Source organism: Danio rerio, chromosome 7 (assembly GCF_049306965.1).
Source record: "Danio rerio strain Tuebingen ecotype United States chromosome 7, GRCz12tu, whole genome shotgun sequence".
In the NCBI taxonomy this organism is placed as follows: domain Eukaryota; kingdom Metazoa; phylum Chordata; class Actinopteri; order Cypriniformes; family Danionidae; genus Danio; species Danio rerio.
The window spans coordinates 51,012,779-51,030,072 of NC_133182.1; the positions used below are offsets into that span (position 1 = coordinate 51,012,779).

At 36.8% G+C, this 17,294-nt stretch overlaps 1 protein-coding gene across 3 annotated transcripts in view; it reads left to right on the forward strand.

Moving 5' to 3' along the window:
* Nucleotides 1-17,294, forward strand: part of b4galnt4b (beta-1,4-N-acetyl-galactosaminyl transferase 4b) — a 205,781-nt gene that overhangs the window by 108,971 nt on the left and 79,516 nt on the right. For all 3 annotated transcript variants that reach the window (XR_012382650.1, XM_682637.9, XM_073907264.1), the window contains 4 exons: nucleotides 4,596-4,691; nucleotides 5,053-5,143; nucleotides 14,418-14,518; nucleotides 15,499-15,566. Coding sequence is in view for 1 of the 3 variants with exons in the window: in XM_682637.9 (XP_687729.4) it covers nucleotides 4,596-4,691; nucleotides 5,053-5,143; nucleotides 14,418-14,518; nucleotides 15,499-15,566 (356 nt within the window). In the remaining 2 variants the exon portion in view is untranslated. The remainder of the gene's footprint in view (nucleotides 1-4,595; nucleotides 4,692-5,052; nucleotides 5,144-14,417; nucleotides 14,519-15,498; nucleotides 15,567-17,294) is intronic.

The window sequence follows — 17,294 nt, forward strand, 5'->3', positions numbered from 1 at the left end:
ATGCCGCTCTCTGTCACCACCGCCACCGGGAGCATTACAGGAAGATAAAGGGTGATGGAAGATTCGGGACATGAAGATTTTACACAAGCACACACGCAATCCTGGCACTGCTGTACCAACTCATAAATTCTTCATTAAACCTTGAGTGTGAAATGCGTTGCCCAATTTCCCTGTTTATGAAAGTTTGTTTTCTGAAAGCGTTGCTGCGCATCCAACAGACGATGAATCACCCTGCGAACTCTGTGAGCGCCGTGTTGTTTCTAGCTTATCGGGCCAAAACATGATAATTACGCATTCCCTCCTTCTTCTGAGAAAAATGTATTATTACTTCTAAGTAGTTTACAGTACAATCCAAAATCAAAGAGGTCTCCAATAATTAGGATCTGTTAAGATTCTTATTCACTGTGTTTTGTGGGAGAAAGATGCTCTGCTGCCATCTGCTCGGCTATGGCTTTAAAGTCTGTGTGAACAGACTTTAAGTTCCTACCAATGTTCTTTCAGAATGTTGATGTATTTCCAGCTGAAATGGAATATTGAATAGAGAAGATTTATTTTAGTCCTGCTCCTCTGCATTTCTTGCTCACAGTGAATTTTGAGGGGAGGTTTAGAGGTGAATTGTTAAGAATATTCTACCCAAGCCACCAAACAGATGTCATTTAAAATGAACAGCAAAATATTTTAATATAGAATGATGAAATAATTGCCAATATCAGTATGTTTTGGCAGTCTGTATTAATAATGCCTACCAACTACGGCCTTAAAAGGATAATTCACCCAAAACTGAAAATTGTTATCCTTTACTCACCTCTTACCTTTTTGAGTTTCTTAAATATCTTTTTTTTTGTGTTCAACAGTAAAAAGAAACTCAAAGTTATGAAACCACTTTAGGGTCAGTAAATAATGAGTCTATTTTCATTTTTTGGTGTGAACTATTCCTTCCATTGCCTTGAACTAATTTGTGTTCTAACATTTAGCGAAAAAAATCAGCACATTTTAGTCCATCCAACTGCATCAATAAAGGTAATAATAGTCCTAGTTTTTATTGCCTCACCTGGATTAGCACCTTTGTGGCATACAAATTGAATACACCCTAATGTTCCTGCCAGTATTTTTGGATTGAATTCTGAGAATTTTCTTATTTCACCCATGTTGTGTACTGTTTGTGAAAGGGCATTCTGAAATTTAACTCCAGTGTCCCAAAACCTCCACGCCACCCTAAACTAACCAATTCACAGTGTGTCTTGTTTATTAATTGATGTTGTCAGTTTTCTTTGTCAGAGCTAATTTAGGTAATTGTCTAATCTGTTATTTTACCATCATCTGACTCACAATTAACTTTCATTTTTATTAACTGTACATTTGTGTTGCTTGTGTTATTTAATAATATTATGCATTTTAAATAGAAAATCATAATCCACCCAACATTAAAAAGCTTTATTAATTAAAGGGCTCCTATTTTACTTTTTTTTTTTTTACAAAATGTAAGATAAGTCTTTGGTGTCTCTAGAATGTGTCTGTAAAGTTTCAATTTGAAACACATATCAGATTCTGTATTATACAATGCTAAAAATTTTAGCAAATTTTAGAGGAAATTTTAGCTGTTATTGTACCCTGTGCCTTTAAATGCAAATAAGCTGCTTCTCCCTTACCCGCCATTCCGAAATGCTTGTCTGCTTTTCCTGGGTCACATCAGATAAACAGCAGTCAGTGACAGACACTGATGAAACAGAGATCTGGTTTATGAGTCAAATATAACAAGTAAGGTGATTGGATGCATTTGTGCATTTCTTCAATGTGAGTCACATGGCATTAATAAGTTTGCAGTACACACACAAACACACACACATATATTAAACTTTGCACTATTTTTGTTTGCACGTCTACTTGCTGCTAATGATGATGAATCGCCATGCTAATGGTAATTCCAGCGAGCATGAATTACACAGTAATCTTACTGTCTTTTCTTTATTACAAACATTCACTGTTTTATAAACATTTTAAATCTGAAAAACTCATTCTTGAGATGCGGCTGATCGCAGAGAGTTGGAACAGATCTTTTAATTTCAGTTTCTTTGCAAATCCCGTTTTGTGGACATATGTGGAGACATGTGGAGATACACTCCTACATCATGTAGCGGTGGGCCTCAAAATCACTGGGATTTGGATCATATTTTATTGTCAGGAAATTTTAAAAAGAGGCTACTTGTGTTTAAATCACTCCAATATGACAGGGGACACACTATACCTACACAGTTCAACTTCCAAAAGTTGTTTTTTGCATTGTAGATGCCCTTTAAAGTGGCATTCAACATACTTGAGCTGTGTGTTTAAAATAAATTGAATGTTATTGTACCCTGGGGTGAATGTAGTTATTAAATATCGTTATTATCCTGGTAGTTATCATTCTTGGTGCGACCAGTAGGTTACTTACTGGGCTATAACCAACTAAATCTTGACCTTTGGTCAAACTCTGTACCAATTCTCCATTGCAGTGTAAATATAATTTACACTTTGCTATAACCTTGCTCATCACTTTCTTGCCTTTGGGGTAGAAGCATTTTCACAGATCCAATTTCAGATGCTTTTTGTCACATTATCCTGTGCATAACCAAGGTCTGTGAAGGCCTAAAGCCATCTTCCCACCCCAGAATCAAGTGTTAATTCAGCCACCTGTGCCATAGTAATAGAGAATTTTAAGCTAAAAAACACCATCATCTTGAACAACAGGCACTTATTAATATTGCATCAAAACTGACGATGTGTTTCTAAACATTGTGTTGTCCATGTTGGACAAGTAGTATGTATTTTCAGTAAATGTGCACTACCCTTATTGAGATAAGATTTGATCAAAGGAGTAGAACAAAACAAGGTATTAACAGCTCATTAATTCTGTATTGTTCTATATCTGTAGAAATTTTATTTAACATGGAGATAAACCCTCCACCAAATCAAGTATGTCACTTAAAAAAAAAAAAAAAAAACTGAAAAAAGTAGATATCATGAAGTGATAGTAAAACAACAAAGGCAAAACATTTCGATTTAATGTTACAGTTCACACTGCTCTCACTGTATATTTTGAATTTGAGGTTAGCATACACTCAAAAAGTGACGTTTTTCCAACTGCTAATTTAAATTGAGCTGAAACAACACAATTCTTGAGGATTTTTTTTCCAACAAACATACTTGTTTTATGCTTAATCCACTTAAATTTGGAAAAATTAATGAGTTAATTTACAGCATTGACCTTATTCTTCATGTAAGAGTGGATGCAGCCATTGGAATCTTTTTGGCTTGAGACTTTGGTCTCATTCACTTTCATTGATTTTTAGATGTTAAAAACAGCTTGTTCTGCTGCTTGATGTTGCAAACTGATATTTTATTATTACATTATGCTTGTTTTTATGTATAGTCATAAACACACTTGCTTGGAGAGTAAGTAGTTTGACCGTTTACAGCAGTTTATTATTTCTAGTCATTTCTTCCATAGATGGCTGAATCTAAAGTTCTAAAACAATCGCAAAAACAAGCTCACTTTCACATTGAAGAGTAAGGTCAATATCCTTTTTTCCCCGAACTCAAATCGTTTGTATGGAACTCAGCATTTTTTACAGTGTAAGAGAAGCATAAGGAATTTTTCTCAGAGAAAACAATATTCAAATAATAAAACAAATAATATAACATAGTTTTTTTTTTGTTTTTTTAAATGAGCCAGAGTAGCATGGAACTATGTCGAAGAAAATGAAATACTTTTGTTTCTGTGTGTGTAATGCCGAGTTCAGACTGCATGATTTTAGCCCCGATTTTGACTTGCCGCCAGGTTTTGAGAAATCGCAGACAACTGCCTGAAATCACAGGCAAATCGGTGCTTGTGTACGCAAGTAACAATCACACAGTGTGATTACCACACAGATTGTTGACTATCAAGGATGTGATCTTTAAGAATCACAGATGAGTTGCCGGCAGCCGTGAGATATTCGGCATGTTAAACACCAGCAATTCAAATCATGCCATGTGAATGTGATCTCATTGAAAGTAACATTGCCAATCATCTACAGCCAATCAGAGAGCAGCGTCTATAAGTATGGGTATCTGCAGGCCAGCGGGAGGTTGGGGAGAAGTTAAAAGGGTTTCTTTTCTGCCTATTTGGACCAAAGAAATGGAGGAAAAACTATTGTAAATTTGGCAAACTATTGGCAATTTTAAAGCCATGCAGTGTGAAACCTCCTGTCGCCAATCCATCTTGCAATGTATACACAGCAATGACAGAATGCTTCCCCAGAGAGTCATGCAGTGTGAAAACATCAGTAACGCCATTACTTTGAAAATCGTGCAGTCTGAACTCGTCATAAGTGAATCTTAATGGATGCATGCTTTGTAATGTATAGAAGGTTACATAATATATATATATATATATATATATATATATATATATATATATATATATATATATATATATATATATATATTATTATTATTTTTTTTTTTTTACATTTTATTTTATCTTCATTTTGCATTACTGCATAATTGCTTTTCCTTGTGAATGCTGGTTATACATGAAGCAACGGCTCTTTTTCTCTCTTTTTGTTCTCTGTCAGTATAAAGGTCAGGCCAATCTGCATGTGTTTGAAGACTGGTGTGGCTCATCCGTCTCCCAGCTCAGGAAGAATCTTCATTTCCCTCTCTACCCACATGTAAGAGCACAATAAATGTGTCAGACAATAAAAGAACAGACAATTAAGATGAACTTGATTGTGTGACTTGTGAAATGTAGTCTGGCAAATGAAGTCAGTATGTCATTTGCAGTATTTTCATTAACAAAGCCCTAATGTTGTCCGTATATTTGCTCCAGACAGGATGTTCTGCAGACAGAGATTAACATCTGTTTTTTTATAACCTCTGCATTATTGCTAAAGCAATGTTTTGAAACTAGAGCTGTCTTTTTATTCGTCTTAGAAGTCATTTTGAGGTGTGATTCTGTGAATTGCTGTTAGTGCCTTGGGTTTTAGAGTGAATAGACCTGCAGATGCTTTTATATTTAATTCTTCCCCACAGACCAGAACCACAGTGAAGAAAATTGCAGTGGCACCAAAGTGGAAGAATTATGGCCTTAGAGTATTTGGATTCATTCATCCTTACAAAGATGGTCAGTGTATTTCGTCAAGTTTATATTTTTTTACAAGATTTCATCAAGTATTTTATCAAAAGAATTTAATAAGTGGTTATCATGGCTTAAAAGCTAATTTACTTACTGTATACAGTAGAGTGCCTAACATTAAAGAGTGCATGCTGAAAGATTTGACATAAAATCATCATTCTTCCTCAATGAGTTGTTTGTTCAGATCTGGTTCATTGATTTTAAATTTTATTAGTTGCTGTTTTTTCTTTTGTTACTATTATGAAAAATTCATCTAAGATCATTGTGTGAAAATGAGTACACCCCAACATAAGAAAACATAAAGAAACATAAAAAAAATAAAATAAAGTGGTAATCATGAGGAAAATCTGACAAAATAGCTTTGTATGGAAAATAAATGTCACATAATTAAAAAAAAATATATAAAATAATAATAATATTTTATTTGCCCAAACAGGAATTCAATGATTATAGATTTTGGTTGTACAATTATAGTCTGAGGATTAACCACAGTTATCACAATTATTATGCATTAATTAGTTTCAAAACACTACTAGTTTAAAAAATCACATGAAAACTCTTTACATTTTAAAGTGTTATTTACTGCGGCTTAGTAATACAATTTTAATAATTATACAATAAAACAACAATACAGCACAAGTTTTTTGAAGTTTTTGTTTTTGTGAGTCCACCAGAGGTCACTTTGTACGCGTTTTCAGATCTCAAATTTCTTTCACGAGTGCAATTCGGGCCTGCTGTTTCTGCATAAATCCAACAAAGGCCGCTGTCTACTGACTGATTTACTGACTGACCAACTGACAGATACCCCACCTTTCCCCTTTTCTAAACATAACCAATAGTGCTTTAACAGTTAAACTCTGCAGACCTGGTGACGTCATCGACTTTCGCTTTAAGATTTACAGGTCTAGCGTTGAACCAGACGCCTTTAAGTGGTTTTGTTTGAAAGTGTAGAATCACATATGCATCACTATTATTCTACTGTTCAAAAGTTATTTACACTTAAATACACAGTATTTTGGATACCCGAGCTGGGTATTTTACATTGGTTCATTTTCATATTTTTTATTTGACACATGTACAAGTTATAGCTCAAATGAAAGCTTTTGCCGGTGCACATACGGTTCTAGCATTCTTTTTACTGAATTATATTCACATATCAAACAGTTGCCAAATGAATCGCTGTGTTTCCATGGCGCAGAAGTAAAAACAAAACATTTATGATCAATAAGCAGCCCCATATAGCATAGACAGCTGTCGTCTTTTACCTTATACTGTGCGCTTCAGAGCCATTTCTCCTCTGTTTTTTGAGGTGATGTGCATAAGTACTTGTTTTATATGTCTGACGTGGTCCAAATACTGTGAATTATGTTTCAATCATTCAGTTAGTCGACAGCAGCCTCTGGTGGGTTCACCCAAGAACATCGTGGGCGCGAATGGCATTTTGAGATGCGAAAAAGCGCACACAGCGGCCTCTCGCGGATTTGCCAAAACAAAAACTGCAAAAATACGTACCTCCCAGGACGTATTTCGCGGTCTCCAGAAACGTCCACAGGGACTACGTTTTCAGAATGAACCTGTGTTGGTATATTTCTTACAAAGTATGAAGCTGATCAGTTCATTCACCATACTTTCAACTAGGTTCGCCTGGAAAGCGTGAGCGGGTGCGTCGATCCTAACACACACGCCAAGCAGCACGCTCCCATTGAAAATAATGAACTTGATTGTGCAAAAGACCTAATAGCCTAATATCCTCAGCCATATTTAATCCAGTGGGTGTGGGTATTAGCCTTGATTTACAAACTCGAAATTTTAAACTGGCGCACAGTTGGTGTAACTGTTTAGTTGCAGCAGTTTTGTTCTGTGCAGAAACGAGGTGTTGAGAAGCCTTTACAGTTAATTAACTGTGACAAATTAAAGCGCGGTTAATAGTGAAACCGGTTAACTTTTGCATCACTATGCCCGATAAGGTCAAAGTTATAAGAAAATATGCAAAGCATCTCTAGTAAGTTTGCATACTGTCGCAAAACTGGTTTTCTTTGACAGCGTAGTGTTCACAGGCTGCATGTCATGTACAAAGGTTCCCACTGCTGAAGCCCATGCTCAAAAAAGCCCATCTAGAATTCGAAAAAAGCTTATCTATAGGGCTCACGTTAACAAAGGCAAAGACCACTGGGACTGTACTGAGATTTTGAAAGGATATAAAAGAGATTAATATTTTTGGCTCTGATGGGTTCCAAACTGCGTGGTGTCCCGAGGGTGAGGAAAATGATGAAAAATGCATGATAGCAACAGTAAAGCATGATGGTTCCAGTGCTCTTGTGTGGGGTTGCATGGGTTCTACAGGTGTCGGGGAGCTGTATTTCATATCATGACTTCACAGATGTACTGTGAAATACTGAACAGGAAGATGCAAGCATTACTTCATGCCCTCAGCCACAGGGCACTCCCCATCTCAACACTTTCATATAAGCATGTACCCAGAACTCAACCCAACAGAAGTCTTTTAGGTAGCATTGAAAATACAGGATGAATGTCATTCTCATGCCAGTATCTGAAAAGCTCATTTCTCAAAAATGCTGAAAGAAAGATGCTGCTGTATGTCATCATTTAGTTCATTCAAACTCTAGAAGAATTGGTTCCAACTAAACTAAGACAATGTTAGGCAGAGACATTAGCCCCTTTCACACATACAGACCTTTCCGGAAAATTACCGGCAATTTTCCAGAAAGGTTGTATGTGTGAACAAGTCCTTTTTGAAAATACCGGTACATTTTTTCTGGCTATTTTCCGGAAAGAGCAGTTATAACATTACCGGTAATTTGCCCGAATGCTGCGCTGTGTGAATGCAGAAGGAAGATTGTTGGAAAGAGCGCGTGCGTCTTCTTTAGCCAATCAGAACAGTCAGACGCATTCATGTCCGTGCGGTTTGTGAAATTAAAAGCCTTCAAATATTTTCCCAGACGCGTTTAGCTGCTAGAAGTTAGTCAGATAACGTTTATGTGTTCTTCCTAATGCCAAGCGTGTAAATAATCATCGATAAGATGCTTATGATAAGCCGCTGTTTGTTTACCTTTAAGCTTTGTGTGGGCCTGTAAAACAGCCTGTGAGCGGCAGCTCACGCACATATTATGAACATCTCGACATGCGAAAGTGATCCTCCATATGTTTTCATCAAAGTTGTTCACAATACTGATCATCCACAGAGTTTGTAATGTAGTCAAATGTTTTAAAATACAAACGCAGCCGTTTAAAGCTCATTTGTGGTGAATGATGTCAGAATTTACCGGTATTTTGTAATGGATGTGTGAACGGTCTTTTCTGGAAAAATTCCGTAACGTCCTCGCCTGTGTGAACAGCGCTTTTTTGAAAATACCGGTAAAGTTGTTCTGGAAATTTTCCAGATATTTACCGGTATCACTGTGTGAAAGGGGCTATTATCAAGGGCCTGCCCCACCCGCCGATTTTCACTTTCATCCGCGATGTACCACCCCCCGCTCTTCACTTACATAAGCAATCTCCCATCGCCCACCAACCCAATTCTTATTGATTGTATAAGGAACACTCTTTCCTAATGCTACTCCATGTCTACACTGGATACGAATGGCTCAGCTTGATGCAAGTTAAGACAGCAGAACCAGTTATAATCAGTTATTCTGTCTACACTGGATGCAGCACAGCACGACACAATACATTCCCTGAAGCTAACTGAAGCTCCATTCTGACGTAGTCAAAGCATTTGTGCTACTTCTGAAGAAATGAATTTGCAACACAACACAGCAGTTGTCACAGAGATTAGACAGTACACAAGCAAAACAAGCAAGGCTTTCTGCTGGTGTTTTGGATGAGCAAGAGACAAAAAAGATGTCAAATTATCAATAACAATTCATGTCTTGAGCCCTCTAAAAGAAATATTTACTTCTAAATGGTAAGAACATATTACTAAAGTACAGAATTATATAAATAATTATTGTACTTTCCATGGATAAAGGTATTTTTATGAAACAATAGATGCCGGTAAATATCTGTAAGCATATAGATGGATTGAATGTGTCATTCTAAAATGCTTTTTTTGTCAAAGCACCATATGGTTAATTTCCTTGTTTTATTTCATTTTCTTTTCCTTACCACCGTGATATACGTGATTCAGCTTGTTTCAAGTTTAGGTTCACAAACAGATGGCTTCATATTCAGCTGTAGCATTTTATGATACAGTTTGGACTGCATTTGTCCCTCGGGGATCTGAAGCCGTTCAGATCTTTAGACAGCATGGCAGATTGAGATCATTATATTGCCTCAAGCCTGTTTCACAGCTGATTGTTTTCTTGTATTGGACTGCAGCGTTTTATGTTCTCCAAATATACTGTGTACGTTTATAGAAAGGGTTTTGTCGTCTGTTCATAAAAGAGTAACTTCTGGCAGCATTATTTTACACCATCGTTTTCTTTCGGAATCTACTATCAAAACCATTTTGCTTCATGTTTCAGTCATGACCGCATGCATTATTGAATACTAGTGACACTCTCCCATCAATACCTGCCCCTTTCATGTAATAAAATGTAAAGCATATGACTAGAATCCCATTTTAGAAGTGATTCATGCACAATTCCAAACAGTTTTGCAGACTTTTGTGCAGTGCGGTCACGCTCCTTGCAGTACATTACATTAAAGGGTTGCTTTGTGTTCAAAGTGTTCCTGAAAGCGAGTTTGAGTGAGGTTTAAGAGAGCTGAACATTGGCGAGGCTGACAGGATGTCTGAAGGCACACAGAAAGCTTTATTTCTATAGATCCCCTTCAGTCAGCACATTCCGCACACTCTGCCTGACCTGATAAGAAAAAGCTGCTGCGAGGACTACTATATGAGCCTTGAAGCTTGCAGACATACTTGTGTTTGTGAGGGAAAAAGTTATGAGATTGTTTTCATTAGCAAATTACAAGTGTCGCTGAGTCAGGCTTTTGACTGTGGCACATACTGTAACCTCATCATACATTAATAAGTGAAGGAAGAACAAGTGTTTATTTGAGGATATACCAAAAAACTATACAGCCCAACACGATCTCATAGCAGTTCATATCTTTTTGAGTCAGTGGCTTATTCATATGATTCATATGATCTCATTCGTACAATTTAGTTTGCATTTGCTATAGCCGGTTCTCACCTGTGGAATGCGTAGAATTAAAAATGGTTTCGTCACTGAAAATTTTCAAGTCTAAATTAAAGACTTAATTATTTTCCAGGTTGTTTAAAGCATTAGTCCCTTCCTCAGGGGGGCAGCGGTCTCATTTTTAATCCTGTTTACTGCGGTCAACTGTGGTAGCATCTTTTAACTCGGCAGAATTATCTAAAGCGTCATTTACTTTCTTGTTTTGGGCATTGAAACCAAACTGTTTTTGTAAAATCTATTTTACATTTTTTATGCTCTCTTTTACATTAATAATAATAATAATAATAATAATAATAATCCTTACATTTATATAGCGCTTTTCTGGGCAAAGCGCTTACCACATTGGGGTAATCTCCTCATCCACCACCAGTGTGCAGCATCCACCTAGATCACGAGATGGCAGCCATTTTGCGCCAGACCGCACACCACACACCAGCTGATTGGTAGAGAGGAGACAGAGTGATGAGTGTAATTATTATATGGGGAGGGTTAGGAGGCCATGATGGACTGAGGTCAATGGGCAGATTTGGCCAGGATGCTGGGGTGAAACCCCTACTTTTTTTCGAAGGACATCCTGGCATTTTTAATGACCACAGAGTGTCAGGACGTCGGTTTAACGTCTCACCCGAAAGCTCACTGAGCAGTATAATGTCCCCGTCACTATACTGGGGCATTAGGACCCATACAGACTGCAGGTTGGGCTCCCCTGCTGGCCTCACTAACACCACTTCCGGCAGCAACCCAGCTTTCCCATGTGGTCTCACATCCAGGTACTGACCAGGGGCAGCCCTGCTTAGCTTCAGTGGGCGACCATGTGAGAGCTGCCGAGAGCTAGCTGCCAGCTAACTAGTTTATATTTTTGGTTGTATCTTCTCTGTAGAGCACTTTGTGCAGCCTTTGTGGCTGTTTAGAAATTTATTTTTATATAAATAAATTGAACTTGAACTTAATTCGAGTTGCTCCTTCACCTATCACAGTTGGGTTTATTTGAACGAATTAGCCACTAAACTGACAAAATGTATAATAGTTACGTTTCCTTGTGAGATCAGGCCATACAGGCTTACTGGTTAGTAAATAGCTTCTAGAGACCTCCCGTCAAGCAATTAAAAGAGTTTTAAAAAAGAAATTTGGGCTAATCTAAAATGTAATAAACATCTAGCAATAGTCCAACTGTCAGGCCCCTGAGTTTACGTCATGTGACCTTCCCCATGTGCTCCTTTGTTCTGTTTTCCTACCACCAGTCAGTCTCATGAGTTTCACCTGTGTTCATCCCCAGTGTGTGATTAAAGTCATCATGTCCTGTATATTTATAGTCCTGTGTGTTGTTTAGTCCTTCATCCGGTTTTCTTGGTTATGTTCTGTCCACATCCCATGGCGTTCCTGAGTCTCCTGTGCTTCCTAGGTCTTCCAAGTGAGTGTGTGTAAATAATTCTATGTGTTTGATAACTCCTGCGATCCTTTGACTTTCTGGGAGAGCCCGTACAACAGTAGACTGGTCATCAAATAGATTAGTCAGACTTCACATCGTCGCCTTGGAATTATAAGATTCTATCTGCGTTCTGAATGATTTTAAGTTTGATCTTCAAAGTTTTGGCATTTTATATAGCAAACGATATGTGTGTAACATATCTGTTTTATACATTAACATGACAGAGACCCTAAACCTACTCTAAATGTTAAATTAATAAAATTCACTTTAAATTTGCAAGAGGGGGTGAAAAACAGGGCTAATGCAGACAGAACCTTCTTATTTTAAAAAGTCATTTAATGTTTAAGGTTCTATCTGGCAAATTATTAGTTGAAGCATTACTTTTCAAGAAATCCAATCAGTCTGCTTATTAATTTAATTTGAAAATAAAAATAGGTTTTGTAACAATATGTTGATGCGTAAGAGTAATTTTTTTTGCTTTCTATAACAATTAATTAAAATATTAGGATAACTTTTTTTTTTTTTTTCTTGTTCAAATTAAGCTGGCGAAATATCTTAACCAGTGCAGATTTTAATTTTATGTAATTATTAAGTTTTATTTATTTAATTATATTTAATTAATTATATATATAATTTTTATGTAATTATATACTATATATTGAATTATATGTTCCATAAATTTAAATGAAATATTTGCCCTTTATGGCTTAATATCAAATTTAAAGACTTGAAAAGAAAACAGACAATGAGCAAATGAGTTGTTTGATAAACACTGAAAAATGTTTCACTGACTATATATACATACAAATAAAAATATATGTCTTACCTAATATATAACATTTTTAAAATGTACTTCTATTTCTTTTTCAACATTTCATCTCCGTGTCGAGATGCTTCTAAACGCTTCTAAATCATCACATTTACACAGTTTCGGGTTTCTACTCATTTTGTGTGTTGCGGCATTATCTAGTTGACTTGGTTTTGTGTTTCATTTTGGTCTTTTCCCGCTGTCAATGAAGCAGTCCAGGGGTATGACAAAGCTGATCTTAATTGGTCCTCGTGCGTGCATTTGAAATGCTGAATGGCTCACAGAAAGAACCTTATAGAGCCAAGCTAGTTCGACTTTTTAGAAAAAAAATTTTCCGTTTTTTTAACAAAAAACTTAAAATGTAAAACAAATGATAAAAACACATCACATCATGTACATATGTTATCAATTCATAAGGAAATGTCAATAAATGTTGACATAATTGTCAGATTTTAATTCTAATGTGACAACATGTTTATTCATTCATTTCATATATTTAATGAATTCTCTGTTCATTACATTTAGGAATTTGATTTTTACATATTTTTTCAGATTTGGCTTTTCTAGACAAGATGTCTACTATGTTTGGATGTCTGTTAGGGGTGCAACAGATTGCTCATGGTTTGGTTCAAATCAAGGTTTTTAGTGTAGTATATGATATGTTCAGTAAAAAAACAGGACACTCAAATAAAATTACAGAAACAAAATCAATCTACAAGCAAGAGCACAAATAAATTACTAAAATACTACCAAATAAAATAAACACCCAAATATCTTTTTGAGTATCTAATAGTTTTAGGTACAGAAACTGAATCATATAATCAAATATAACACTGCATGCTGTATATATACTTCACTGTATAAATGAAATAAAAGGATAAAGCTTGTTGAGCTATATAGCTATTCAGTCAAGAGCAGTCAGTGATTTGAGTGTTTGATTAACATTAAAACACTGACAGCAGGAATAAGATGTTTTCAATTGCAGACAGGTGCAGCACTGAGAGTGAATGTTAGAGACACCAAAATTTCTTGAATATTCACATTCTAAGGTATGACTAATTGAATACTCACTTAAATCAAGGTGGTTACATAAACTTAATAATTGGAAAGAATGGAGTTTGTCCATTCAGAAGCAAGACTTTATAATTTGGCTATCGTAACTATGTTTACAAGTTCAGATGAGCCTGCTTTTCAAAAATTGCACCTTAAGGTTCACTGATTAAAAAACAAAAGCTTAAATTAATTTTGATACAGACTTTGGAACAGATTTCACTTGGTTACATCAACTTTACTTTCTTGTGAATGCATCAAGGACTCACTGATTGGATATTTACTTACTGGGATCTCAGTGCATGGGCATACACTGTAAAAAGTGATTAATTGCTTTACCTTTAAAAAGTAAGTAAACCCATTGCCTTAAAAGAAACAAGTAATTTTTTTTTTTAAAAGACAGTAAACCCATTGATTTAAGTTGTATAATTATGCACATTGTTTACATTGACAATTATAAGGGAATGAGTTTACTCTCTTTGTTTGAGTAGAGTCAACAATCTCATTCAAACATGCACAGAGCCAGTTTAGAGAATAACGAAAGAAATAGGCAAAAAAAAAAATCAAAACAAAACACAATTTACATGTGCATGTTAAATCATGGAGGTTGCACCAAATTTGGTCCAATGTGTTATATTGAGTATTGTGGCATCCCCGATGTCTATTAGACATCCTTTAAACACGCCAAAAAATGCGTTTAAGGCTGAGATAAATCAACATTTTATCAAAGCAAACTTGCAAGTGAGAACCTGCAGGTCAGGTCAAAAGGTGATGCAGTACATCTCTGTGAATGTGATAAATTATTTATTTCAGGGGATTTCCAGTTCGCCATAGCGTCAGATGATAACTCTGAACTGTGGCTCAGCTCAGACGAGAGTCCGCTCAATGCCCGGCTCCTGGTGTACGTGGGACAGGTGCGTTCTTTAATGCATGACCCTTCAATAAACCTGACCGCACTTCTGAGACTTTCCTAGAGCTATCTGTCAGTATGTTTGTCAGTCATGTTCCCAGTCTTGTGCTCTTCTATAGACTTTTACCGGATGTTTACGTCAAAAGACTTTCTGCATTTTGGCTATTAAGTTACAGGACTGTGATTTGGGACAAAATGTGTAAAAACAGGTTTGACCAATTTTTGTCAATCTCAGTGAGTTGAATCTGATCGCAGTCTGTTTACATGTATTGTATACATTGAAATCAGGTTCACATGCATCTGTCTATAATCTGTTGAAAACACTTTAGATTACGTAACAATTCACACTATTTACTACTGGCTTATTACTTGCCTATTATTAAGATAACAGTTAGTACTTATAAATGAAGATACTTTTTTATATCCTTAACTCTGCCCTATACCTAAACCAAATACTTCCTTACTAACTAGCAGCTAATTCGTAGTTTATTGAGCTAAAAGTCTAAGTTATGGTTTATCAATAGTAAGCATTGTGCATTAAAATATAGTGTGACCAATCTGTTTTGGTAGTTTGTTTTTCTGTGTTTTCTGTCTCTGTTTAATCTGTATGACATTTTATTTGTTTAATATTTCTGTCTGTTCAATTTTGTCCCTAAATTGGTCTGTTTTTCTTCTTCATGCCTGTCTTTCTGTCTGTGTCTCTTTTTATTTTCTATATATGTCTGTTTACCTACTTTAAAAATTGTTAAAGCAACACTAAAATATGCTCATATGATTATTTAATGGTAGTTCACATTTAGTCTTTCCTAATATATATATATTAATATTTAGGTGAATTTCTTCTTACTGTTTAGTAGCAGAGTTTAAATTCAGGAATCTAAATACAATTTAAAACGCATTCTCAGCTCAATTCTGAACAGTTCAACCTCTGCTACTGTGTGTGCTCGATGTACGTTATAGTGTGTGCTGTCTGTTGTCTTGCAGCACGGCTCAGAGTGGACAGCTCCAGGAGAGTTCAGCAAGTTCAGATCCCAGACCTCCAAACCTGTGCGGTGAGTGGCATACAGCATGTGTTTCCAGGATTTACCTTCATATCTAAATGATTATTAGGGGAATATGAGTTTTTCTGCAACGTTTGGTACTTGAAAGCACACTTTTGTCTAGCTATACAGAATACACAGAACTATACTGTAAATGTTCTGCTGTCTTCTTGATTAATTTGTGGATCATACAGTCGTATAACTATTTTTGCCATGCAATCTCGTCACACATTTATTTGGTTCTCATACCATTTAAACTACTACTTACAGTGTGTTAAAAATAATAATTGTTATGTTCATGTTATGGGCAGCACTGTCAACTCACAGCAAGAAGGCCCTGGTTCAAGCCTCGGCTGAGTCAGTTGGCATTTCTGTGTGGAGTTTGCATGCTCTCCCCGTGTTAGTGTGTGTGTTTCTCTGGGTGCTCCGATTTCCCCACTGTCCAAGGTCATGTGCTGTAGGTGAATTGGGTAGGCTAAATTGGCCATAGTGTGTATGTGTGGATAAAAGTGTATGGGTGTTTCCCAGTGATGGGTTGCAGCTGGAAGGGCATCCATTGCTGATCTTACAAGGAAATGTAACTATTTTACATTTTCTCAGTGGCCAATTCTTACTAATTCATACAAGTACATTCATATGGAAATTTTGTATGATTTTAAATGAAGACGTGACACCGCTTAATCAAAAAGTTGGGAGTTTGGTGTGAGATAGTTTTGCTTTTTTGTGCATTATACCAGTTTGGAGTAAAGGGTTAAACCCCTTTTAACATCATAGGATCAAGTTTAGTAGTTTGAGAATTTAGAGGTGTAGTTATAAACATATGCCAACATAGGCTCATTCTGAAAACGTAGGCCTATAGACTGTACATTTTTGGAGATTGTGAATTATGTAGCCAGAAGTATGTATGGCTGCATTTCGTCTTTAAAACAAACGCTTCTGGGCAGTGTGATGCCGTTCCTTTTTGCACTAGCAGCTTACCGCTGACCTCCATATGGACAACATTGTCCAGTTAGCTCACCATGTACAACGGCGGACTTAAGACCCAACGAGGGTCATCCCACATCAATGGGATGGCCGTTGAGCCTGTCTCATCCTTTAAGTTCCTGGGGACCCACATCTCAAAGGACCTTTCCTGGTCCACCAACACCTCCAGCCTGATCAAGAAGGCTCACCAGCGCCTATTCGTCTTAAGGCAACTGAAGAAGAACCAGCTTTCATCAGCCGTCCTGGTGAACTTCTACCGCTGCACAATAGAGAGAATTCTGACAAACTGTGTCACAGTCTGGTATGGAATCTGCTCTGTTGCTGAGCGTAAGGCACTGCAGCGGACGGTAAAAACTGCCCAACGCATCACAGGGACCACACTGCCAGCCATAGAGGACATCCAGAAGAAACACTGTTTGCGCCGAGCACACAGTATTCTGAAGGACACCTTTCACCCCGCTCACAGACAGTTTTCTCTCCTGCCCTCCGGCAGGCGCTTCAGGCTCCCCCGGACAAAAACCAGCAGACTGAGGAACAGCTTTTTCCCCAGAGCTGTCTCCTGAACTCTGCCCCACACTGACTCTTTTGCCCCCCCAATACACCCCCCACTCTCCTCTAACTTAAACTCCTCGCAATAACTGCACTGTTTAACATTTGCACGTTTAAAATTTGCACATTCACTGCACCACATTGAACTGTTTACTTATTGAACTGTACATACCCACTGCATATGGGCATTTGTAATTATGTACACAC